This window comes from Lynx canadensis, chromosome C1 (genome assembly GCF_007474595.2).
Source record: "Lynx canadensis isolate LIC74 chromosome C1, mLynCan4.pri.v2, whole genome shotgun sequence".
Lineage (NCBI taxonomy): Eukaryota > Metazoa > Chordata > Mammalia > Carnivora > Felidae > Lynx > Lynx canadensis.
This window is the reverse complement of record NC_044310.1, coordinates 209,536,833-209,561,504: the sequence shown is the minus strand read 5'-3', so window position 1 is coordinate 209,561,504 and position 24,672 is coordinate 209,536,833. Positions and strand designations below refer to the sequence as shown.

Sequence of the window (24,672 nt, the reverse complement as noted above, 5' to 3'; positions counted from 1 at the left end):
CTGGGGGTTCTTTATTGCAGGAAAATAAACCCAAGATGGACGCTGAAAATAATAAGCACTGGTCCCAGGCCAGTCTGTTAACAACAAAGTAATTATCCTAATTGCCAGAACATCTTCGTTGTTTATAACTAAAATGGCCTGTCCCACATCTCTAGAGTTGAATGCTGTTCCACTCCACAAATAAAGAAGGTGTGCATGTTCTGTTACTTCCACCATACAAAATCCAATTCTGGTGTCTTTGTATCTATTTGTATACAAATAAAATAAGGAACCACTATACTGGACTCAACAGCAACTAAGAAAAACACTTCTATCTACAGTGGCTGGACTTTCAATGTAATAGAAAGAACACTTTGGTGGGAAAACATTTCATGAGTGCCTCCCAGGAGCCAGGACCCGCCTCTGGGTGGTGGCAGGGGCGAGAAGGACAGTGCACACCCAGTCCCAGAACCCTTCACAATCCACGCTCCCTGCGTAGAAGGCATGTTTTTGTGTAGTTGTGCACAAATAATAACAGGGCAAGACATCAGTGCTATCACAGAATTGCCTTTACAATGTGCTGTGAGAAGACAGTCTGTAAGAATGAGGTTATTTCTAATAAGGAGAACGGGAGTCAAATCCGTAGAGTTTGGGAGCAAGGGAAATGACATTTGAACATTGGACATGTTTACGGCTATCAGACTCACGGATACAATTCATATAGTAAACAAGCTGTATGTAGCTGCATGTTGATTATAAATTAACCTGTGGAGCCCAGGTATCATCGTGCAGGTCACAGTGCTCCCAAGACTCAAGGGGTTTCTTAGCTCATTTGTATGCGAGGTTGGTGCCTCTCACAGATCAATTCAGATTGGAAACTGGATACAAGACTGCATAGTTGGCATGCTCCAACTTTGTCAAACGTGTACAAAGAAAAATTGAGAAAGTAATATCCCAAAAATGTTAACTTTGTGTACCTAGAAGTAGTGAAAATATAAAAAATGTTAAAATTGTACATGTATTTATATTTGCTTCTGTTGTGAATTTTCTCAGTGGAGACATAGTCCTTATTAAATCTATTTTCCTGATTATATATTTCTGGTTTTATTATATAAATCAGTTTTATTGATTGCAAAAGTAATATACATACATACAAATACACACTTTTTTTTTTTTATGTGAGAGAGAGAGCAGAGAGAGAAGGGGGGAGAGAGAATCCCAAGCAGACTCTGTGCTCAGCACAGAGCCTGATGTGGGATGTGATCTCATAACTATGAGATCAGGACCTGAGCCGAAATCAAGAGTCAGACACTTAACCGACTGAGCCACCCAGACGCCCCAAATACACACATTCTTTAAACACTGCGATATAAAATTGTAAAAAACCAGAAAGCAAAAATTCTACGTGCTCTGCCCCCAGAGATAACCTCTGTTAACATATGGGTATATTGCCTTCAGATGTTTGCTTTATGCATATATAAGGCACATATATTACTTTCATGATCATAAAACTATATATAAATGCTAGAAATATCAATGAAAATAGGAAGATCCTTTTCTGCTTCAACTCTCTTTAAAGATAAATACCTCAGTGACAATAAGACATCAGTGATATCTGACTTTGTCTTTTTATTCATGAAACACAGGCACCAGGAAATAGTCTTAAGTGACATGGATGGCCCGTGGGCTCTAACACTGAGGGCTTCTAGGTGGGTCCTGGGCACCTGGGCAGGACAAGCGGCTGTTACAGTGGCCATTTAAAAGGCACTTTTATGGGGGAAAAAATACTTCCTCAAAAGGGCTTTCTCAGCGACCAGCCCACCAAATGACTGCTTTACTCTGCTGGTAGCACCTGCTGCTGCTTGGCTGGCTGGTTAGCTAACCCAAGTGACATCTCTGGGAACCTATCCTCTCGCTGGAGAGGCCGCTGTGCGCCCCCAACGTCAGTGCCACCTGATGTCTACGGAGTGTGTAGGCGGCGTCCCCGAGGTCTGACCCAGGCCTTTTCAGCCCGACGTTCTCTAAAGACAGAGCAATGGAAGAACAAGTCCAGTACGCTGTCAACGCCACCCGCACGTGGGCGCCCAAGAGGCCGAGGTGCTCGGGCAAGGGCGAGCGGACAACACGCTCTTACGGCAGCCATGTCGTGTTTCCCGGAAAGTCATCGCAGCCACGTGTCAGGAGGCCGAGGCATGGCTTCTCTCTTCTTGCCAAGCCCTGCACTGGGCACGCCGGACAGAAGGGGGGGCCTGACCTTCCAGGCTGGTGAAAGTCACAGTCTTCAAAACCAGAACGAGGCAGAGGCACCGCCGGGCTGGCCGCACCAGGAGGGAGTGTGGAAAGTGGTCCCGGCCTGGAGGAACGGACCTTCCGCCTGTGACACAGGAGGAGGCCGGGAGAAGGGCCCAGAGAGCCGTGGGCTGCTTCCAGAAGTCTGGTTTCAAGACAAGTCAATCTGCTGGTGGATGGAGACCCACAGGGGCCACGGGGTGACGAGCCGAGGCAGATGTGAGATAAAGCTGTACTGTGCTTTTGGTTCAAGTAGGGGCTTGGGAAATGATGAGCCACATGGGCAATGATCACACGACTGGACCACTTTTGCCCAGGATGCCCTGCCCCCTCAGTGGCTGTCAAATCTGTGAAGCCGCTTCCTCCTCATTTCTTCCTCTGGTGAGAGACGGAACCCGTAGGGCAGGGGACCCGGGGGGCTGTTTCCTGTAGTGAGAAAACACAAGGGAGACTCAAACACTGCCCATCCATTGTTCTGACATTTACAGGGTATTGGTTCCTAGGCTTTCAAGGGGGAGAGAAGACAGATGGCTGGGGTGTCATCTTTGTTTCAGCACGAAGCAGAAATGTAACAAACATATTTCAACTTCAGCTGTCAATACTAAGTTTCAGCATCAAGTAAATGTTTTTAGTGCGGTCCAGTCTAGGAGTGTAATCCAGTCCTTTTGAAGATTCTTGACAAATCTCCCCATTTTTATTTTTTCTTCCATCACGCTTCATAATTTGCATCATCTAGCTTCTACAATGTCTCAAGGGCTTTATATTTTATTTTATTTTATTCTATTTTATTTTTTCTCATTTCATTTCATTTCATTTCATTTCATTTCATTTCATTTCATTTCATTTCATTTCACTGTATTTTATTTTATTTTATTTTTTCTGTCCAGAGGTAATTTGTCACTGTGTCTAACTTCCCCACCAAGTATGCTGATTAGTTTCTCTTCAGCAACCTTTGGGTACCCCCCTCTCCCTGCCTCTGCCCGGCTGCCTCCTGCAGCACCCTGCCATCTGCACCCCAGCCAGTGAGAATCAAGTCTGCGTGAAACACACAAACACCACTGAGCATCCAAGGCCACACAGCAAGGGCCCGATTACCATGCTGACCAATTATCTGGGAGAGCAGACAAAAATGCAGGCTTAACATCTGAAAATCAAATGGAAGACCATGGAAATCATCACTGCAAAAGGCTTTCTGCTCATTCTCTAAGACTGGCACCTTTTCCAAGGTGTTTCCAGGTGATATACATTGATATGACCATTGTGGAGCCCAAGATGAAAAAGAGTTGGAGAAAGCAGTGAGAAATTAACCTGTTCGCAAAGACAAATACTGTATGATGTCACTTACACGTGGAATCTGAAAAACTAAACTCCTAACCAGAGAGTAAATGGTGGTTACCAAGGGCTGGGGGTGGAAGAAGTGAGGGTATGAACTTGTAGTGAGTAAATAAATCCTGGAGATCTCATGTACAGCACTGTGCCTGCAGTCAATATCACTGTATTGGAAACTTCCAAGTTGCTAAGAGGCTACATCAACTGTTCTCAACACAAAGAAGAACTGGTAAATATTGACACGATAAAAATGTTGGCTGATGCTACTGTTGTAATCATATTGCAATATATAAGTGTATTAAATCGACATGTTTTACACCTTAAGTTTGTTAAAAATATTTTTTTAATGTTTATCTTTGAGGGAGAGAGAGTGCGAGCAGGGGAGGGGGCAGAGAGAGAGGGAGACACAGAATCCCATGCAGGCTCCAGGCTCTGAGCTGTCAGCACACAGCCCGACGTGGGGCTCAAACTCACGAACCACGAGATCATGACCTGAGCCGAAGTTGGACGCTCAACTGACTGAGTCACCCAGGTGCCCCTGCACACCTTAAATTTACACAATGCTGTACGTCAATAATATCTCAAAAAAGTCAGTCTCCTCACTCCACAACAGGAATTTCAGCTGTCAGATGATGAGAAATTTTGAAACGGCAGTCAAAAGGTAACTTTTTTTTTTTTTTTTTTTTCATTTTGTTGCTTCCCTAACACTTAGGCTTATCTGGTTCTCCTTTCCTTTTGAGACCATGGGAGAATTACCCCTCCTGGACACCATGTGGCCATTCCTGACTAGAAAACCTAAACGTCAACTGGGCAGGCCTAGCTTCATACTCACTCCTGCTGGCCAAGCTCTACTTGAAGGCTTTTTGGTTCAGAGCAATATATGCCAATTTATCAACCTTCATTAAGGGATGGCATTCAAACACAGTACAGGCTCATAAGACTGCCACCATAAAGAGTTCATGAAGTCTAGGGGAGCCTGGGTGGCTCAGTTGGTTAAGCATCTGTGACTTGGGTCATAATCTCGTGGTTCATGGGTTCGAGCCCCGCATCGGGCTCTGTGCTGACCGTTCAGAGTCTGGAGCCTGTTTTGGATTCTGCGTCTCCCTCCCTGCCCCTCGCCTGCTTGCACTCTCTCTCTCTCTCAAAAATAAGCAAACATTTAAAAAGTTATTTAAACAAAAAAGATGAAAAGTTTAACTGGATACGATTTTTGCTATATATGTATTTGAAAAGGAATTTTGTCTTTGTTTCCAAGTGGCAAATGCCTGACATTACAGAGAAACTCATGAATCCAATTACCACTAGTTTATCGCCTGAAACTGTTTCATGAGAGGAGATCCAAATCCTGCTTTCCCTTCAACAATTGTTTGCAACAATAAGGCACTTGGGAGTGAAGGCCAGTAGTGACACCCCTACCAGCGCGGCAGGGAGGCAGCGGCAGAGCTGTGGGCGGGGTCAGGGGCAAGTTCAACGTGGCAGGTGGAGCCTGGGCCACTGGGCATGAGCCCGTGGAAGCGGCAGGAGTGCTTGGCCTCCCAAAGGGAATCATGGTGTCCACAGCAGAAAGGTGGAGAGCTGAGGCTTCCATGGAGGGAGACGCAGGGAGGGGCTCAGAGCTGTAGGCCGTGGGGGCTCCTGGGGCCCGAGCTCGCAAAACGAGCAGCTCGCACACGTGCACTTGGGACCTGCTCGAGGGGCAGTCGGGGAGGGCGGGGCCGAGCCAACGGAAGTGCCGCGTAAGCAAGCAGAAAACTCCCATCAGGGGAACAAGGATCACTCTTCTGCTCCTAGAGCTTTTCTAAGGTGCCCTATTTCAGTCAGCTTTCACTCCCAGTTTCAGGACCCCAAGTTTACAGATGAGGAAACTGGCTCACAGAGTGTTGGGGACACACACGAGGTCACGTCTACCCACTTTCCCACTACCCCTGTACCGGCTGTCACCTCTGACGTCATCCCGGTGAGCTCCTGCCCAAACCCACGTGGACGTGGGAACTCCTCCCATTTGGAAATAGAAAAGGAAGGTCCAGCCTTGGGCCCTCAACTCTACACCTCGGCTGTCACCACAGATGTGACTACAATGCTCCCACAGGGGCCCCTGAAATTCCTAGCTTTCCAGGACCACCAGAGGGCCCTGACTGTAACAGTAAAACCCGGTTTGTAATCAGGCCCGATTTTATGGGTATTTAAAGCCTGTGCTTTGGGCCAGCAAGGCCTCTGCTATCCATTCAAGTCTCAGCTAAGCTTCGTCTTCCACCCCCTGCTTTTCATTTACTCTTGAAACTGTGTCTGTGTTTCTAGAGTTTCCACTTATGTCATATGGTCTTTTACTTCTCTCCACAGCCTCCACGGGGCTCTACAAGGCATTTCTCAAAGGGTCTTAGAAATGTTTACAATATGTACTTACATTTTTTAAGTGTATTTATTTATTTTGAGAGAGACAGAGGGAGAGGAAGGGGCAGAGAGAGAGGGATAAAGAGAGAGAGAAACCCAAGCGGGCTCTGCACTGATGCAGGGCTCGAACCCACAAACTGCGAGATCACGACCTGAGCCGAAACCAAGAGTCAGATGCTCAACCAACTGAGCCAGCCAGGTGCCCCTGTAACATTTGTTAAGCGCTTGGCAAAGGTGTGGACGGGCCTCAGCTGGGTGGTGGGAGAAGGTACAGCCCCCATCCCCGGGGACGTGATGGGAAAGGTGTTCGTAGGATGTCATCAGACGCTTCCAGCCCTGCCTGGAACCAGAGGGGACACCCCAGGCCAGTCTCCATTTTGCAGGTTCTAGTAGGCTCCTTTGTGAGGGGAGGCTGCTCAAACAGGTGATGGCTGGGTCCCTTCCAAGACTGTGAGGTCTGACCACCAGGAACGAAATCCCGACTCCTCCACTCATAGCTACACATCCCTGAGCAAGCTGGTTATCTTCACTAGGCCTTAGCTCCCCTATCCATAAAATAGGAATAAAGAGGGATTCCTTTGCTGGGCTGTTGAGAGGCAAGAAAAGAAATGCTACAAATAAAATGCTTAGCTGAGCCCCAGGCACGCAGGCAGTGCCTGATGAGTGCTGGTTGTTATAATTTTTCATCTCTACCACCATCATGAGTCACGTGTCACATGTCTACTTGTTAGTATCGTTAAGTAACTTGGTGGAAGACACAAAATAAAATGACTTCTTAAAAGACAGTGCCCAATTCTATTGGAGGCCCGTTTGGCAGCATTTTGTATAAAATGTGGAGTTGCTGCTTACTAAATATTTGCCTTCTAAGAAACAGATACAAAAAGGAAAAAGGTAATTAACAACCTCCAGTTAACAGCATCTTTTGTAACAACAGAGGAGACTTTTCAGTCCCTGGGAAAGCTGGCGGGCCCAGCCAAGACCTCCTTTTTTCTGCCGGGTTAAATCACGCACTGAACATTTACAGGCCTGGGTGAGACAGCCTTGCTCTGGTGAACTTGGTACAGAGTATTAGTATTTATGAGCCCTGCCTCCGTGTCCTTGTAAATGGAGGTCAGCCCTCAATGTTACTCAGAGAAACAGCGAGCATGCTTCAAAGAACCTCAGGAACAGTGCCCAGTTTAAGATGATTTAGCTCAATTATAGCACCAGTAGTGAGATCATAAGATTTATTGATTCATGGTTCTTGATGGAAAAATTTTCAGTTATCTACCCTTATGTATAATGCAGTAACTTCTGCAATTACATCCAGATAAGAATTGCTAAAAAGAGCACCATGAGTTGATGGCCATTTTCCCTCCCGTGTGCCATCCCTGTAAATAGAGATGTTTAATTTGCTGGTATTCACAGATCCTGCCCATGATCTAATGAGCACACTGTACGATTCAGTGAAATTAGACTGATGTGAGTCACAGGATGGCGTATCTTTCCCTTACAGTAGGGAGCTAAAGAGGCAATCACTTTAAAAAAAAAAAAAAAGAAACCCAACAACAACCAGGAAACCTCTAAATAAATCACCAGTGTTCTCAGGGATTTCTATTGTCAAATGAGGGCAGCAGCATGGGATCCACATTCTCTCTTTTAAGGTTACTTTATTAGTATTCCATGAATTACAAAGCTTCCAAAATGCCTTCTGAAAGGATGGTTGCTAAGTCATTTACTGACAACGACCAACAAGGCTGGAAGAAATCCTAACAATTTGGCAAGACATTCTCTGAAAAGGGGAGATACTTAAGGACATAAGACCACTTTACTTTTTGAGTCACTAATTATAATACATATCTGTCTGTCTGTCTATCTATCTCTTTAAAAAGAGTCTGAAGTTCACCTAAAACCTCGTAACTCCATACAAATGGAAGCATCATCATGGTTTACAAGAAAGGTAACATTTAGAAGTGACTTGAGAGGGAAAATATTCCCATTTCTACTACTCAACCAATCGAGTCAGCCACAGTGGGGATTTCTTGGTTTTGAACTTCTATCTGGAATCTCAAAATGAGAAGCTTTGAAATGGAGATCCACTCAATGGCTACTTTGCCTCTCTGACCTTAAGTCAGTTAATTTTGGAAATCTTTAGGGCTACAATAGACTTACAATAAATAGGCTATAATTCAGTGAGCAAGTCAAGTAACCTAAAATATTGGGTCTACTAGGTCAGGTCTAGTGTTTCTTCCAATACAGACAATGTACAGTCTGACTTCTGGAACAGAAAGTTCCAGAGACAAGAAACATCTGTTGGGCCATTACTAAATGCTCACCCTTCTTATTCTCCCTCCTTTTTAAAAAGTGCACAGCTTAATTAGTTTTCATGAACTGAACATGTGGGACCAATATCTAGATCAAAATACAGACCACTTCTGGGGCACCTGAAGTTAAACGTCCAACTTCAGCTCACATCATGATCTCATGGTTCGTGAGTTGGAGCCCCACACTGGGCTCTGCGCTGACAGCTCGGAGCCTGGAGCCTGCTTCAGATTCCGGGTCTCCCCCTCTCTCTGCCCCACCCGAGCTGTGCTCTGTCTCTGTCTCTCAAAAAGGAATAAACGTTAAAAAAAAATACAGAACATTTCCGACACTCGTCAATCTCTGCACGTGCCCTTTTAAGTCACTGCTCCCAACTAAAGAGAACCCACAACCCTGATTTCTGACCGGTGGAGACTCCTTTATTTTCATGCATAAATGGATTCATACACTATGTAACCTTTGTGAGTGGTTTCCTTTTATATTATGTTTGTGATCCACATTGTGTATGTGGTTTTTATTCTACCTGTGCCCCCAAGTGGAACTTCCCTATTTATAGACAGAGGAACTGAGGCTTAGAGATTTCAAGTAACTTGCCAAGACTATACAGCTGGGTCAGTGGCAGAGTCAGGACTCCATCCCAGGAAGACCCCTTTCTACTCTGCTCTAGATTTGACGTCTGTGAGTGTTTTCCTTAATCCCAAACCAGACTCTGTAAACCTGAACAATACTATTGCCTTAATCGTGACTTGGAGACGGGATCTGAAGTCTGCCTCTGCCTTGGACAAGACTCAGTGTAAACAGTAACCACTCTTGGGTTACTAAAGGGACCTGGGATTAGGATCTCCTTTGACGAGGTATCGTTTTAGCAACGGGCCCAGCCCCAAAGGGCAGCCTTGGTAGTTCACCATCAAGTAATATTATACACAAGAGAACAGTTTGTAACTTCTTACACAGACAGTTTTCGATGCACTTTCTACCTCACTGTGCTGGAGGAGCATCAAGGGAGGAAGGAGAGGCTGAGCATCCACCTGTCATTAGCAGTCACTGGCATATGACGCTTTTCAACTTGAGTGTAGCTGACACGCGATGTTAGACTAGTTCCAGGTGTACGACCTAGTGATTCGACAGTCCTGTCCATGATGCTGTGCTCACCACAGTGGAGCCCCCGTCTGTCACCATACCACGCTATTACAATACTATCCGTATTGTGACTACCAGTCACTACCAGTGACTATATTCCCTGTGTTGTGCCTTTTAGCCTCATGATGTGTTCATCCCGTAACAGGAAGCCTGTATCTCCCACTCCCTGTCACCCATGTGCCCCCCCCCCCCCCCCCCCCCCTCTGGCAACCAGCAACTTGTTCTCTGTATTTATGGGTCTGTTTCTGCTTTTGGTCTATTCAGTTACTTTTTAGATTCCACACATAAGTGAAATCATATGTCTTTCTCTGACTTATTTCACTTAGCGCAATGCCCTGTGTAGGTCCATCCATGTTGTCACAAATGGCAAGACCTCAGCCTTTTTTTTTTTATGGCTAACACTCCATTATGTATTTAAATTTTTAAAAAAATATTTATTCATTTTTGAGGGACAGAGAGACAGAGCGTGAGCAGGGAGAGAGAGAGGGAGACAGAATCCGAAGCGGGCTCCAGGCTCCGTGCTGTCAGCACAGAGCCCGACGCAGGGCTCAAACTCACAGACCACGAAATCATGACCTGAGCTGAAGTCGGATGCTTAACCGACTGAGCCACCCAGGCGCCCATAACACTCCATTATATATTATATCACATCTCCTTTATCCATTCGTCTATCGACGGACACTTGGGTTGTTCATGGAATTTTTGTCTAAACAAATGAATGTGAATTTTAATACTAAAAAACTTTCCTCTTTTTAAGATCTGTCTTAAATCCTTTGAAAATTCCATCACTGTCTCAACACTTTATCATGAGATTTTCATGACACTAACGATGATTTTCAAACACTTTTTTCATACATTTAACGATGCTTTAGAATGTTCCAAACTTTCCTTGATCTAAAGTGTTTCTTTGACCAAAATGCCATTTGGTCAGCAGTCTGTAGGTACCTCCGTTTACCCATCCTATCAGCTGATTCTGGAAATTGAGAAGAGGTTGACTATGTCTAAGAATATCTGTATACTTCAGGACTGTATTTTCCCCCCAAATTCAAAACCATGTAGGGTTATTCACTGGACAAATATGTACAAACTCTTGGAAAACTAAACACAGGGCTCCCTGAGGGCAGAGGTCTCTCACTTCTGCATTCTCATTGCCTAGCACAGATGAGGGGCCCGACGTGTCTGGTTGGGGTGACAGAAACCACACGTGGGCCTTGTCTTGAGACACAGGTGGGAGAACACGCTTTACAGCCGACAAAAAGGAACCGAAGGTAGGACTTCCCATCTGTGCGGAAGGAGCGCGTTCTGATAAAAAACGTAGGTACGTGAGCAGGGAGAGGCTAGGAAAAAGATGAAGACCCTTCGGGAAATGAAAACTCCACAGTCTTCTCAGAAGCTCCGGGGCCAGCGTGTCCACTTGGCCTCAGGGGGAGGGTGCCGACAGGACATTTCTGATGGAGATTCCACACCCGTGTGCAGAGGGGGCAGCTGCTGAGCTCGCCCCACCAGGCCTGCATCTCTGCCGGACCCCGCTCTGGGGACCCTCAGGGGCGTCACAGGATTGCCCAGGTCCAGATGGCTCTCTGCTCCAGGCTCTGGACTCCTCAGCCCTTTGTCAGCCCGACCCTCTGGCCTTTCTCTCTTGGGCGGGGGCTCACCAGTGGGGAGACCCACAGGCAGGAAGGGGCTTCTAGTGGCTTCTTCAGAGCCCGGATACAAGTCCTTCTGCCAACTCCTCATGCTTCTTGATCTTTTTTTTTTTTTTTAATTTTCATAACTTTCAATTTCATTCTTTAAAAAAGGAGAGGACAGGGATGCCTGGGTGGCTCAGTCGGTTAAGAGTCCGACTTCGGCTCAGGTCATGATCTCATAGTTAGTGGGTTCGAGCCCCGCATCAGGCTCTGTGCTGACAGCTTGGAGCCTGGAGCCTGCTTCGGATTCTGTGTCTCCCTCTGTCTCTGCCCCTCTCCCACTCATGCTCTGTGTGTCTCTCAAAAATAAATATTAAAAATTTTTTTTAAAAAAGGACAGTAGGTAAAAGAATAAACTATAATAAATTGAGCTTGACAAGATAAAAAACTGCCTCCTCCCGAGACACATAGAGTTCTGGCCCCACTTGCCTGCCACTTGCTATGACATTCACCCTAAAGAGTGGCCGTGGTGTTTTCCCTTCCTGGCTTTCAGCAGCCCCAGCCCTGTGAGCACAGTTACCACCCCACATCAACCGACTGGCCACTGAAGGCGGAAGTCACAGTCGGGGTCCCGGCCCTTCAACGGGGCCAATGCAAGATGTCTGGACAAAGCCAGACGGTCTCAGAGACACCACTCACTGGAGAGTTGCCCAGTATGCTGCTGTGGTCTTTAAACACTAGTGAACATCATAAAGGAAAACTGGTTAAAAACACAGATTACGAGATCCCACTGGTAGAGATTCTTGTGCTGGAGCCCAAGAAGCTGCATTTTAATGAGCACCCAAGTGATTCTGCTGCAGGCGGTGTATCAAATCACTGAGAACTGCCGTGGGAAAAAAAAAGATGCTTCACCAGACCTGGGCTCACATCCTGACCCTGCCAGGACCTTGGACAAGTCATTCCCCAGGCCCCCCCACACCCCCCAGCCCCTGCTCCCAACCCTCCAGGTGTTGGGCTCATCTGTGCCATGAAGGTGCTGGACTAGACATTTTGCCCCCCTGCACAGAGATGCCATGACTTGTCCGGTTCCCAGTGAGACATCAGGCTGGCTGGGCTAAGACTGCAATGGGAGACACCAGCCACCGGCCTTTACTGCCTGCAGCCCGGGTGGCTCACTCTGGAGGATCCCGCCTGCCCTGCTGGCTGGCCTGTCGGTGACTTCTGGCATCTGGACACACAACTGGCCGTGCTATGCTCCTTGACAATGTCCTCCAGCTCAGCTGGTCTATCTCGGTGCCCCTCCACTCTGACATTTTAATTTTCAGTAAACTTTTTTATTTTGGAACAGTTTTACATTTGCAGAAAAGTTACAAAGATAATAGAGATGATTCAATTCCCCTAATGTTAACAGCTTACGTTATGACAGTATAGTTGTCAAAGGTAAGGGATCATTTATAGGGATGGGTGCATTACTACGAACTAAATTGCAGGTTTCACTTGGATTTTTACCAGTTTTCCCACTAATTTCCTTTTTCTGTACTAGGATCCGTTTGGAACATTTAGTTGTCATGTCTCCTTAGCCTCTTCTGGCCTGTGGCAACTTCTCCATCTTTTCTTGCTTCCTATGACCTTGACCATCTTGAGGAAGTCCAGCCAGGTAGCCTGTAGAATGTCCCTCAGTTGGGTTTGTCTTATGTTTTTCCTCATGCTTGGACTGAGGTTATGGATCTTAAGAAGAAGTCACAGAGGTCAAGTACTCTTCCCATCCTGTCATAGCCGGGGCTCCTGCTATCAACATGACTAGCCACTGGGGGGGCAGGTAACCTTGAGTACTTGGTTAAGTAGTGTTTGCCATGTTCCTCCACCTTTAAACTTGTCCGATGAGTTCCGAGGGAATAAAGCTTTGAGTCTCTCCAGGAATGACCAGGATAAAATGGAAGAAGTGGGAGTAGGTAGTTCAAGGAGGCTTGGTCACCTGTTGGGGAATGACTGGATAGGGTGGGGGTCGTCCCTGACCTTCACTGGGCCCCAGGTCCCTGGATTCCAGGTGAAGGGGCTCCAACACTGGTGTGAATGTATGAATCACCACGAGGGCTGGAGAGAGTTTCCGATTCTGTAGGCTTGGCATGGAGCCCAGGCCATTGTATTTTTAATGAGCTCCCAGGTGATTCGGACCTACAGTAGCTCCAGTAGCTCCGGGGAACCAATGAGCTACAGCTTAGATTTTTCTTTCAACTAAAAATATCCACCTTGGGTTTGCTTCCAGTTTTTACACTTGCCAGCAGGTGGACCCAGAGGCCTGTGACACGGAGTCCACTGAAGAAAACTAGGGCAAATTCCAGTCAACAAAGCATTCCGCCTCGTAAGCAGAACTGGGGTTATTTTGAAACAGATGGGCGCTACAGAGGCTGCCGCACTGAATATTATGGAGCTGTTTATTGTCTAGATGGTCTGGATTATCTGCCAGCATCTAGCAGTTTCTCTGTCACATCAGACTTCTTCAAGAGCAGAGGAGGAGACGGACGAGGCACTCAGAGAAGGTGAGACGTGGTTATGGATGTGGGTGCGGAGTCGGATATTTCAACCGGCTCTAAACTCAGAATCTACTCTTGCTACTGTGCTTACTGCTTTGCATCACGGAGGGCTTTTTACCGCAAGGGTCTGTGTCCCCCTAACTCCGGGTTAGAAGAGGTAAACAAACACAATCTGTGGGAATAGGACAACCGTGGATGCAGTGATGCTAAAAACGACTTATTGTAAAACCTAACCAAAGCGGTAATGTTTCCCGGTCCACACTGTCACCCCAACGCCACTTATACTTGCCCCCAGTCTTCTTTCCTTCTGCCCCCTCTCCTTGTACCGCCCCAGCAGAACAGCAGGAGGGAGGAAGTGAGATAAACAAGGGCCATACGACTGTGCCTGATGCAGCGGTTCTGCGCGTGCAGGGCCAGGACTTATAAACGGAGTGTTCTGTGAGTCCTGGAAATCTGCAAAGAACTCCAGCATCCGTGGCTCCTCCCTGGAGGATGTTTTCAATTCCTTAGCCCATGACCTCAGACACTTAGCTGCTGTCCTGGCCAGCCCAGGCCCAGAGGGGCCACGAAGGGGTCTTTGAAGCTGGCGGCTTGGTAATTGGTGGTCTGGCTGTCTCTGCGGCTGGACAGTCCCCAGGGGTTGGAGGGATACCGAGAGGGGCTTCCTGGCGGACGAGGCCCTGCCTGAGATGGTGGGCTCCTCACTGCCTGGGCCACCAGCTCCCCCGGCCCCACGGGATAAAATGCCAGGTGCGTAGTCCACCCCCACCCCCGCCTCGCGTGCAGGGGGAGGCCCTTCGCTCAGAAACGACAAGCTCCCTAATGCTATTGCTTTTCGCCTGGGCTTTCAAAGCCCCTGTTCACACAGAGGTACAGAGACGCGTCTGTGATGACATTTAGACCTACTTCATTTTTTTCCTCACTCCCTCTCCCTCGAGTTTCAAATCAGAGACAGCTCAAGTTTCAGCTCTGGAAGCAAAGGCCCAAAATAATGTTTTCATTGACTTTTGAAATCACAGCCCATTTAAAATTAGACAATATTTCACTCAGAAACCTCAGTCTTCTGAAAACACCGTTTAGCCTTGGGGAATGAAAAAAAAATACAAATAAACATCATCCCAAGAAATCACGGGGTAAAGAAAAAAGTGTGGAGAGCTAATGTGAGAACTTTGGAAAGGGACAAGGGAACTTGGGTTGACAACCTCTGCTGACAGAGGTCAAGTCCAGCTCTCCCTGGACAACCACTGCAGGTAACTGGGTGTGTCAGGGGAAACGAGGAGTCTCGGGAGACAAGGGGGTTGGGATAGCTGGTCCCCAGGCTCGGTGGCCACAGCGACCCGATGCTTCCATGTCACAGTCCTGCGAGAAACATGGCATAACGAAGCACCAAAGGCCAGATACTGGCCATAGAGCAGGAAGTCCCAAAGTCTGATGTAGAGAAGCTTGGTGAGAGGCAGATTCTAGGCTGTAACTTGGGAGATCCCAGCCCAGTATCTGTGGTGGGACCCAGGAATCTGCATTTCTTTTTCTCAAGCTCCGACAGTGAGTCACCGGCCTCATTATATGAAACTTTGATCACAGCAATGCCAAAATGTACTCTGGGGGTTCGTCTGGCCTTGGCCATGAGCACCTTTATGGCCACTGAGTTTATAGAAGTCGGTCTTTTGTCACATTTTTCATGAGTCAGAGACTCTGGTGGTTTCTTGGGTTGTTTATGCTCAATCCTGGATGAGGTGGGCTTTAAAAGTAAGGTATCATTGTAACCTGGCTCTCCAGAGGATTATAACAAATACAATTATGGTATTGCCCCAGAGATTCTGTTAGCCTTAACATTAGTGTAGATGAAACTGGCCCACTGCCCCTCACCCAATCCTCGGAACAGAACGATTCACCTCTGGATCCCTGGAGGCCGGAACATGGTGGGTGTATCACAAATGTTTGGTGCATGGACAAAGAACAACTAATTGTGCCATCAGGGCTGAGCAGAGAGAGGGAGTCAGGGTGACCAGGCCGGAACAATGGGGCCAGAGGGCACTGACAGAAATGGAGACACATGGTGCCAGGTAGGGAATTTCAAGGTCTGGGAATCTTGGTTTCTGGCCTTGGCCCCCAACCAGCTCCCAAACTCTAGACATTCATGGATGAGGAACAGGTGAGAGGAGGCTATGCACACACAGGCTTAAGAATACAATGCCGTGTATTTGTTTCCTCTATGAAATTCCTCAGGAATTTCCTCTATGGGTTCCTCTAGGAATTCCTCTAGGAATTCCTTTTCCTGGGCTCTGGGATTCATGATACCTTAGAGAACTTTCAGTAGCTAGAAGCAGGCCAAGATAGGAGATGTACTGGGTACATCTAAACTGAATGCATCTTAAAGACTCCAAAAATTCAAATTATTTCTGCATTTCAAATATCATAAGCCAGATTAGTGCATAACCAAATGTCCAGAGATACTGATATCAATGCATAATTACAAAACATCCCTGACCTAGGAAACTGTCCCTGAGATTTTTGATGGCCAAGAGAATATCGTGGTTCAATGCTCTCATGAGAGCCGAAAGCTGCCTGGAATCCTTTTCTCGAAGGTGGGATGAGAGGAGGACAAAGTGATGAGAGCCTCTGCGATGGGGTGTGGCATGGCTGGTGTCCAAGGGTCGCAGCCGGCAGGGCCAGGCTGAGGGCATCACAGGGAAGCAACAGCCACGAGGAGCTAAAACAATGTGAGGACAGTGGCCGGGTGGTTAAATAAAAAAGGCAGGAGAGAGGAGGTGAGCATACATGAAAGAAGAATGGCACTCTATTGGATGTACGATCACCATGACTTCTGAATGGCCACCACTGGGCTGGGCTCCTCTAGGAGGGCACAGGCACCATGGAAGGGGAGGAGAGCACAAGTGCTGAGCCTTTCTGGGTGGATACAGCCCGTTGAGGTGGGCAGCTGAGAGGCCATCGGGGCATCACAAACACACAGGAGCCTTGCTCTCAGAGCCTAAGAGCCAAGAAGTTCTTCCTGAAGGTCAGAGTCCACCTGGGGTTGTGTTCGGTGACATGATAAGCGATCCCACAAGCGTGGCGGCCGTTTTCAAAACATGCTTCTTTCTGTATTCGATGGTATTTAGCCTGACCCTGAGCCTAACTGCCACTCTTTGCGTGTTCTTTTAGGTCTGATTAACTCACTCCCACCACATTCTGACCTTGTGCCCCATCTAAGAGAGTGTGTGGATGTGTGCGTGTGCATGGACACGTGCATGTGGGAGCACATGCACACACGTACACACACACCGAGACTTAAACATCTCCAATAAACAAACCCTCCCAGCCTCAGGAAGGCCTGGGGGCTTTCTCAGACGGTTTTCATACCATTCAAACAGCCTGCCTCTAACTGCCTCATCCTGACCTAGAACTGTTCAGAAATGACTCTAAAATGGCCTCTTAGCAGAGAAGAGATACTCCATAACAATAAAAAGTGACTTCCTCTTACAGGGCTGTTAATAATCTCTAGGAAAATAAAACTTACTTTATGAGCATTAAGGGAGACCTTGGGACTAAATTTTTTGAACTTTACTGGCCAAGTTAGGAGTCTAGAATTTGGCTTATCTTGGAAAACAGAGGAGCTAGATGAAGGGGAGGACTATGTTGCTCTCTGAGCCTCTTTGGAAGTATCTCGTGCATGCTGCAGACAGATTAAAAGCTAGTGCTGGAAGGCCTGTCTATGGTTTTAAGAAGGAAGCTCTGAGGAGTCAAGTGTGGACAGGAGATTTGGGGTGAGATGCATGCAGTCCACAGTAAAAATCATGGGTTTTCAGAGAAGGGAGGGGGGTCATTTGGGGTGGTGGTATCCAGTCGGCTCATTTTGGAGATGGGAAACAGAAGTGCAGAAAGGATAAATGGTTTTCCTGTTTTGTGCAGCTACGGGGGCAGAACCAGAAGTCAGGACTCTCGACGGTCTGTTCCTACTACCTGGCTAATTTTTTTTCCTTAAGTTTATTCATTTTGAGAGCCAGAGCAAGTGTGCATGCACAAGCAGGGGAGGGGCAGAGGGAGAGGGAGAGAATGCCAAGCAGGCTCTGTGCTGTCAGTGCAGAGCCCAAAGTGGGGCTGGATGTCAGGAACTGTGATATCATGACCTGAGCTGAAAGACGTTCAACCGACTGAGCCACCCAGGTGCCCCGTCTTATTTTCTCTCTTAGGCATTTCATCCTGCATAACCCACACCTCCCTAGTCAAACCCGCAGTGGACACTGGTTTTTCACTGAAGTGCCCTTCTGCCACGTGGCTCTGGCAGGGGACAGAGAGAGAGAATGATTTCTGGAGCCAGACAGACCTGATGTTCTTATCTGTGCAGGGCAGAAATCTGCTTCACAGATGTGCTCAGAAATGAATGAACTGAAGAGTTTTACCACCTGGCCCCAAACAATCACAGGTAAGTGGCTCCTGATTATTATACTAATAACCCCGCTTCCAGGCTGCCCCATCCTGGGTACGTCCCCACCATACAGCCAGTTAGTCACACATACCCAGACCCTAGTCATCCGAGACTATTCCTTCTTCCTCACCTGCCCCTCTTGGACCCCTCACCGAATCCTGTCATTTTAACCCGAACATTTCCCAAGCTCCTCCCTTCCTCTCCATCTTCCCGGTCACCAACCCTGTCTGAGCCACCTGCTTCGTGAGCCCGGACTGGCGTCTGAGCCTCCAAGTGATCTCCCCACACCGTCTCTGGTCCTCCTACCAGCCATTCCACACACAGTTGTGGGAGAGCTTCTGGAAAGCACGTGCCTCATCAAGTTCATCCTCTGCCTGCCAAGGGTTTCCTTTTACTTAAGTACAAACATCAAAATTTGTACCCAGTCCAGTACACTTGCCCTGTCACCTCCCACTCACCAGTTCCCTCCTCCAGCAACCAGCTCAAACACCATGTCTCCAGGAAATTGTGCCCAACCCCTCTCCCCCGCCACCCCAAACCCTCAGTGAGGGTCCTCTGCCCTAAGCTCTCACAGGAACACAGCCCCTTCCTTCAAAAGCACACAGTGCCTCCATTAGTAATTGGACAGGACTCATTATTTCAATAATGTGGGTTCTCACTGGGCTTTGAGCTCTGCGGGGTAAGAACAGGGAGAGGTTGTGTTCACATTCTCTCTCCAGGGATGAATAAATAAATGAGCCGATGCACGAATGAGAGAGAGGGAGGGAGGGAGGAGGTAGGGTAGTAACTATTGTCCTCATTTTACAGATGGCCAAACCGAGGCTCCAGAAGGTGTGTGATTTCCTGAGGCCTCAAGAGCCAGCACATAATATAGCCTGGACACGAGGGGCTGGATCTGAGCCCAGTGTTCTCTGTCCTCCATGAGGCACCCACCCATCTCCCTTTAACCAGCACCCACATCTCTCCCTTTAACATCCAACTTTCTCCACTTCAACCAGTGGCTCAGCAGAAAAAAAAAAAAAAAATCAGTGTTTTGTTTTGTTTTGTTTTGTTTTGTTTTCAATGGGGGCTATGAGGGTAGAGGAGGGGCCATAATTGGTACATGAAAAAAAAGAAGAAATTGCAAGTTGATATAGTGGATATTTTGAGTTAAAAAAAAAGATGACCATGAAAAGGCACAAAATTTGTTGCTATTTAGACCAACTATCACCACATTTCCAGAATTGTTTCTATGGGTCTGAAGATAGCAGATTAAGGGCAACTGACTTGGCAAAGGGCCTAGACGGGTTTTCAGACGCTCTTAGGTTAGAAAAAAATAAGGGCAGTAAAAGCTCCGGTGAGGACACTATACCAACATGACTGATATAAATGGAACATACTTCTATGAGTCATTTGTAGCTTTAAATACTACAGAAAAAAGAATTTATAAAACATGCCCAAACAGCCTCCCTTTGATGTGGCGAACCCTTTTAAAACCACATTGTTCAAATTTATGTTAAAATGCAAACCCTTCATGTTTACAATGGCACTCTCGGAGAAATGCAATATAAAAGTACAACTGTTAAATTTCAAAGACAAGACTTATAACCTCAGAACAATAGGGCATTCCCAGCGCAAATTTATGAGCTGTTAAACCTCAAAAGGTTTCTTCAATTAGCAGTGAAGGCTTTTGACATATTTGCAGCCTGATATAGGGGCTGCTCTTTCTATAATTTGGGGTGTATTGCTTTTATCAGAACTTTTCCTTACTTTTATTGACCTCGGCCGACAACCATTGTGCTTCTCTGTGCACAGCGTTTGATCCTGCTAATTATGCTGTGGGGCCAGGACGGCATTTCACGGTTTACCATTGCTCCTGGGGCGCGCTACAAATTATACATAATGCATTGCATTGTAATTGCTGCATTGTGAACTTGGCTCGCCTTTCCAACATAAAATACCGACATCCAAGTAGTTTTATTATAAAAAAACCATAAGGGATTCTTTTGGATTATAAACATCTGAAGACATAACATTCTCATGAATTCCAGCTGGCTATTTTGGACACACAGAGGGCAGGCAAGGCTGAAAAGCAAAGCAAATATACTTCATATTGATGTTTACAGAGGAAAAGGAGAGGCAGTCCTAAAGGCAAGAAGGCTATGATGAATGCAAAACACAACAGAGGAAGCAGAAGCTGAAGGGCAGACAGAAGTCCAAAGTGAGAAACCGGAGATGCAAATTCTAGCAATGGCCCTAGGCCTCACTGGGCCTCGAGTTCCTCATTTTGAAAACAAAGGCACAGAACCAAGTGAGCACAAAAGTCCCTTCTCCCCAAAGACAGCGGCCTCAGGAGAGCAGTGGCTTGTTTTCTGCATCTCATTCGTCAGGCCAGCCTTCCTACCAGGGGGCTAGGAACCTGAATCTTGTAGTAAACATGAGGCCTCTCTTGGGTGCCCTACTGGTTTGGGGCCTCGGACAATAAGATAATGGCTTTTTAAAGGGCGGGGGGCAGAATGAGTGAAGCCACACGTTTTATATATGCAACACGGCCAGCTGGCAAACAAAATTACGAGAACGGTATGGGGGTCAGTGAGGCTTATCGCTGTGGCCTGCACGCCCCGGGCCGGAAGTCCGTGCTCCGGACACCCCCCAGCAGGCTGCTTGTGTCTCCAGGCTTGTGGTTTAGAAGCAACACCTAGGTACCAGGCAACTGCTCCTAATCCTCTTTTCTACCTGCACCCTCCTCCCCTGCCAAAACGAGACAGTAGCCTGATCTATGAGTTCAGACTGGTTTCTTTTCACTTCCTTTCAGGGAGAAGAATGTTCTAGAAGAGCTTAGGTGGAGGTGGCACTCTATCTGAGCACATTCTGCATCAGTGAGGATGCCGTCATCAAAGTTGGGGAGAAGGTGGGGGTGAGGTTGTGGGGAGGTGGGTGTGGGTCAGGCCCATGCATCTTAATAATTTACAACAAATCATCGCTGAGGACACGCTGCTTCCTCGCTGCTTCCACGCATCACACTGGCTGGGTTTGGAAGCTGATGACTTGGCATCCTCACCTCTCTTGTCTAATGGTGTTTCTGGGTGCGGGGTGCAGGGGGATGTCTGTGTAAGATCCAGGATGAGCAGACAGCTACAGGCTGTCCCCACAGGCTCTGCCTGGGAGCTATATTTGGGCTGCCCTGACGGGGATGGTGGCCAGTTTTGTCACACCTTCACAGTGCCCCTTGGGCCAAAGGCTTGGGAGGTTTCATCCCTGTTCCAATCCATGCTGCATTTAGTCTCCAAACAATCGAGACTTCTGACCAGTCAAGTCGGCCATGCCGGCCGGTGAGGATGGAAAGGGGGACTATTTAAATTTTTTTTTTTTAATGTTTATTTATTTTTGACAGATAGAGACAGAGCATGAGCGGGGGAGGGGCAAAGAGAGAGGGAGACACAGAATCTGAAGCAGGCTCCAGGCTCTGAGCTCAGCACAGAGCCCGATGTGGGGCTCAAACTCACAGAGTGTGAGATCGTGACCTGAGCCGAAGTCGGACGCTCAACCGACTGAGCTACCCAGGCGCCCCTGAAAGGGGGACTGTTTTAAACTGAGCCCACTCGCGTGATTGCATTCATATTTTCTGTGTTGCTCAGACCTAAAGACAAAATACAGCACCTCAGTCCTGCAGCCAGATGCACTCAGCAGAGCCCGCAGGGGGCATGTTTTCAGCTCTTGTTTTCTGTCAGCAATGGCAGAACTTGGCCTATGTGTATGATCTCTTTTCAACTATTTTCTAAATCATATGTAGTTTCCATAAGCATTACCACAACTTCTAACGTGCCAGTATAAAAGGCAACACTTAAGGAGTTTATGTGTAGATCACTGTTGAAAATTCTAAGCCCAACAGATGTTCAGGGCTTCCTTCTTTGTGTAGAAATACATGCATTCCCATGCCTTTCTGCACTAGACAACATTTGACACAGTGTCTTTGCATCCAAGCAACCTCCCTGTTCTGTACCAAACCACCCCCTTTCCTTAAGAGAAAGTTTCTGTTGTTGGGGTGGGACTGGCCTGGTTTCTGCGGGCTCCAAGGGGAAATGAGAAAGTGTCAGGAAAATCAACAAGCGGGTGGCCCCAGGAGGAAGGGGACTTCCGCAAGGGGATGACCACTCTGAGGAAGGCAAGCCAACTGTTAGGGCCTCAAGAGCATCTACTCCCACAAGTTTCCGACACGGTCCTGTCAAAAAGAGTTTCTCTTTATGCTCCTTTATCATCTTGGCGTCGCTTAAACCTTGGGAGACCCGACAGGAGCGTGGGTCTAAAAGCTCACGTGTTAGAAATGGAGCTTCTGAATAAAGGGAAGGAATAGCTGGTGGTTTTAGGAACACAATTTCCAGAGTGACCCGGCGGCTCAGTCGGTTGGGCAACCGGGTCTTGATTTGGGCACAGGTCGTGATCCCGAGTCGTGGGCTCTGCACTAAGCATGGAGCCTGCTTGAGTTTCTCTCTCTCCCTCTGCCCCTCTTCCCTGCCCGCTCTTTCTCTCTCTCAAACAAAAATCTTAAAGAAAAAAAAAAAACACTACAATTTCCTTCCCACCACCAAGAGACTTGACTCTGACCCTTCCCTGGGTCACCGCAGTGAATGAGTTGGGGCGACTGGCAGTGCTGTGGTCCATATGTGGCCATCAGGCCAGTGGACCTGGGCCTTGTGTGTGCCACAGGAGCACAGCCTGCAGGAGATACGTGGCCTAAAACTGGTAAAGGTCACCCACGTACAAGGCCAGGGACCTTACAGGAGTGAGCTTCAATTATACAACGCCTTTGGCCCCAGACGGGTCGCCGCCCTGCGCTGAGAGATGGGTACTGGATGCTAGAGTGCCCTGGTGTTTGGAAATTCCTACGCAAATCACTTCCAGGGTAAACTCGTATTTATTTTTCAACCAACTGGGAGAATCAAATGACCAGATGTCTCTTTTGTAGATCTTCATTAACGAACAAGAGACCTGACAGAAGTCACCACCTGGATTCTCGGGACTCAAAGGCAGCGACACTCACACGTTATTGTGGGGTCAGGTCCTGGTTAAGCTTCACCACATTCACGCTCTATGCTCACCACTGTGTCCCGAGACCTGAAATTCCGTGGACCGACACTGAAAGGACCCTGTGAGTCAAATGTTAAGTGCAGTAAAATTTGGTGTAAAGGAAATACGCTCTCAAATGTCGGTTCTATTGGGGTGATGATCCACCTAGTTTCATAATCTCTGGTTAACTAGAAAACTCACAACTTCTTCCTCCTACTGCCGACAGCTGATGTTTTATTGCGAGCTTACTACGTGTCGGGTATGGAGTTAAGCATCTGATGTGACGATGAGGGACAAGGAGGTGGGGTGTGGCTCACCAGTCACAGCCAGGAGAGGACACAGTTAGTGTCCTCATTTCCATCCCTTCTAACCTCCTTTATTTTGGTTTAGAGTTTGTAATTTCTAATTCCAGCAAAGTCTTGGGGGCTGTCTGAAAATTTACTAATTTGTCTCTCCCCTCTTTCCTTAATTAATACAACCGACATTAACTGAAAACATGGACTGTGTGTCAGGCACCATTCTAGATTAAGGAAGAATAAGGTACAGTTTCTTCTCTTGAGAAACTCACGGAAGCCTAAGATGAATCGGGCTATATGGTTTAAATGAGTGCATATATTCACATCCATGAGACCTATGCGCTAAAGCCAATATTAAACGTATGTAAAATTTCTAAAGCTACTGAAGCTACTTACTTAGACACCCCCCTCGTTGTACAGATCCTGAAACAGGGTTCAGAAAAGCTAAGAAACTTGCCCAAGTCCCTCAGCTAGCTTCCAGTAACTTTGTGGTTGTTGCTGTGGTGGTGGTTGTTAAGATTTTGTTTTTAAGTAATCTCTACAGCCACTGCGGGGCTCACACTTACAACCCCGAGATCAGGAGTCCCGTGTTCTACCAACTGAGCCAGCCAGGTGCCTTGCCTGCATGAACCCTGGAACTGGAACCCGGCCCTTCTCGTTCTCATTGACTACAGACACACCTATGATTCAGCGCATCAAATACTGTATGTGCTCCAACAAGGTTTCCAGCAAGAAGGGTCATTCCAATGGCTCAGGCGGCCATAAGGCATTGCCAGTCTTGCTCACATAGCACATAACTTGACTGTGTTAGAACAGTGGCTTCTCTTTGATGTAGGGCCACAAACACGCAAAACATGCAGTTGGTGGGTGGTTAACCTTCCATCAAAGAGTTCTGTGTTCCTCCGACGGACTGCTCCTCCCACCTGGTTCAACAGTGAGCAAACAGCCCAGCTAATTTCAATCCAAACTTCGGACCTATATTTGGCAGCAAAGTATGTTTAGAACTTTGCAGGGTTGGCCACGCAAGGGTCGGAATCCTAACTATTCAAATTGTTACACCCAGTTGTGCAAAAGGGGCCTTTGACTCCGGCCACTCGTCAAGGCCTGTGATACTGGGTAAGGACGCAAGAGTGTGGCAAGACTGTGAGTCAGCCTCCCCACAGTCCCCTCAAATCCTCAAGCCTAGCACATGCCAGCAGCCATTCTCCTACCTAGTGGTCAACCTGGACAAAAAGGCTCTCAGGAGGGAGCAGCTGGAAGGGTCAACAGTCAGGATTACGATTTTAGGACAGAAAACTCTACTGGCCTTACAG

General features: G+C 47.4%; 1 protein-coding gene and 1 long non-coding RNA gene across 8 annotated transcripts in view; one reads left to right on the top strand and one right to left on the bottom strand.

The window, feature by feature from the left end:
- Positions 1–1,043: 1,043 nt before the first annotated feature.
- RHBDD1 (rhomboid domain containing 1) overlaps positions 1,044–24,672 on the bottom strand; it is a 132,967-nt gene continuing 109,338 nt past the window's right edge. For 3 of the 6 annotated variants that reach the window (XM_030326482.1, XM_030326484.1, XM_030326483.1), the window contains one exon: positions 1,585–2,694. In XM_030326482.1, the coding sequence (XP_030182342.1) occupies positions 2,600–2,694 (95 nt within the window). In that variant the 3' untranslated portion in view covers positions 1,585–2,599. Of the gene's footprint in view, positions 2,695–24,672 lie in introns of all 6 variants that reach the window. The other 3 variants (XM_030326485.2, XM_032594527.1, XR_003971025.1) reach the window with 2 other exon arrangements.
- Positions 13,534–23,023, top strand: LOC115521319. Of its 2 annotated transcripts, XR_003971026.1 has the most exons (4): positions 13,534–13,597; positions 17,937–18,014; positions 20,812–20,907; positions 22,963–23,023. It is a non-coding gene; the product is annotated as an uncharacterized LOC115521319 (long non-coding RNA). The 2 variants fall into 2 exon arrangements; XR_003971027.1 differs by lacking the exons at positions 20,812–20,907; positions 22,963–23,023 and adding an exon at positions 18,825–18,969.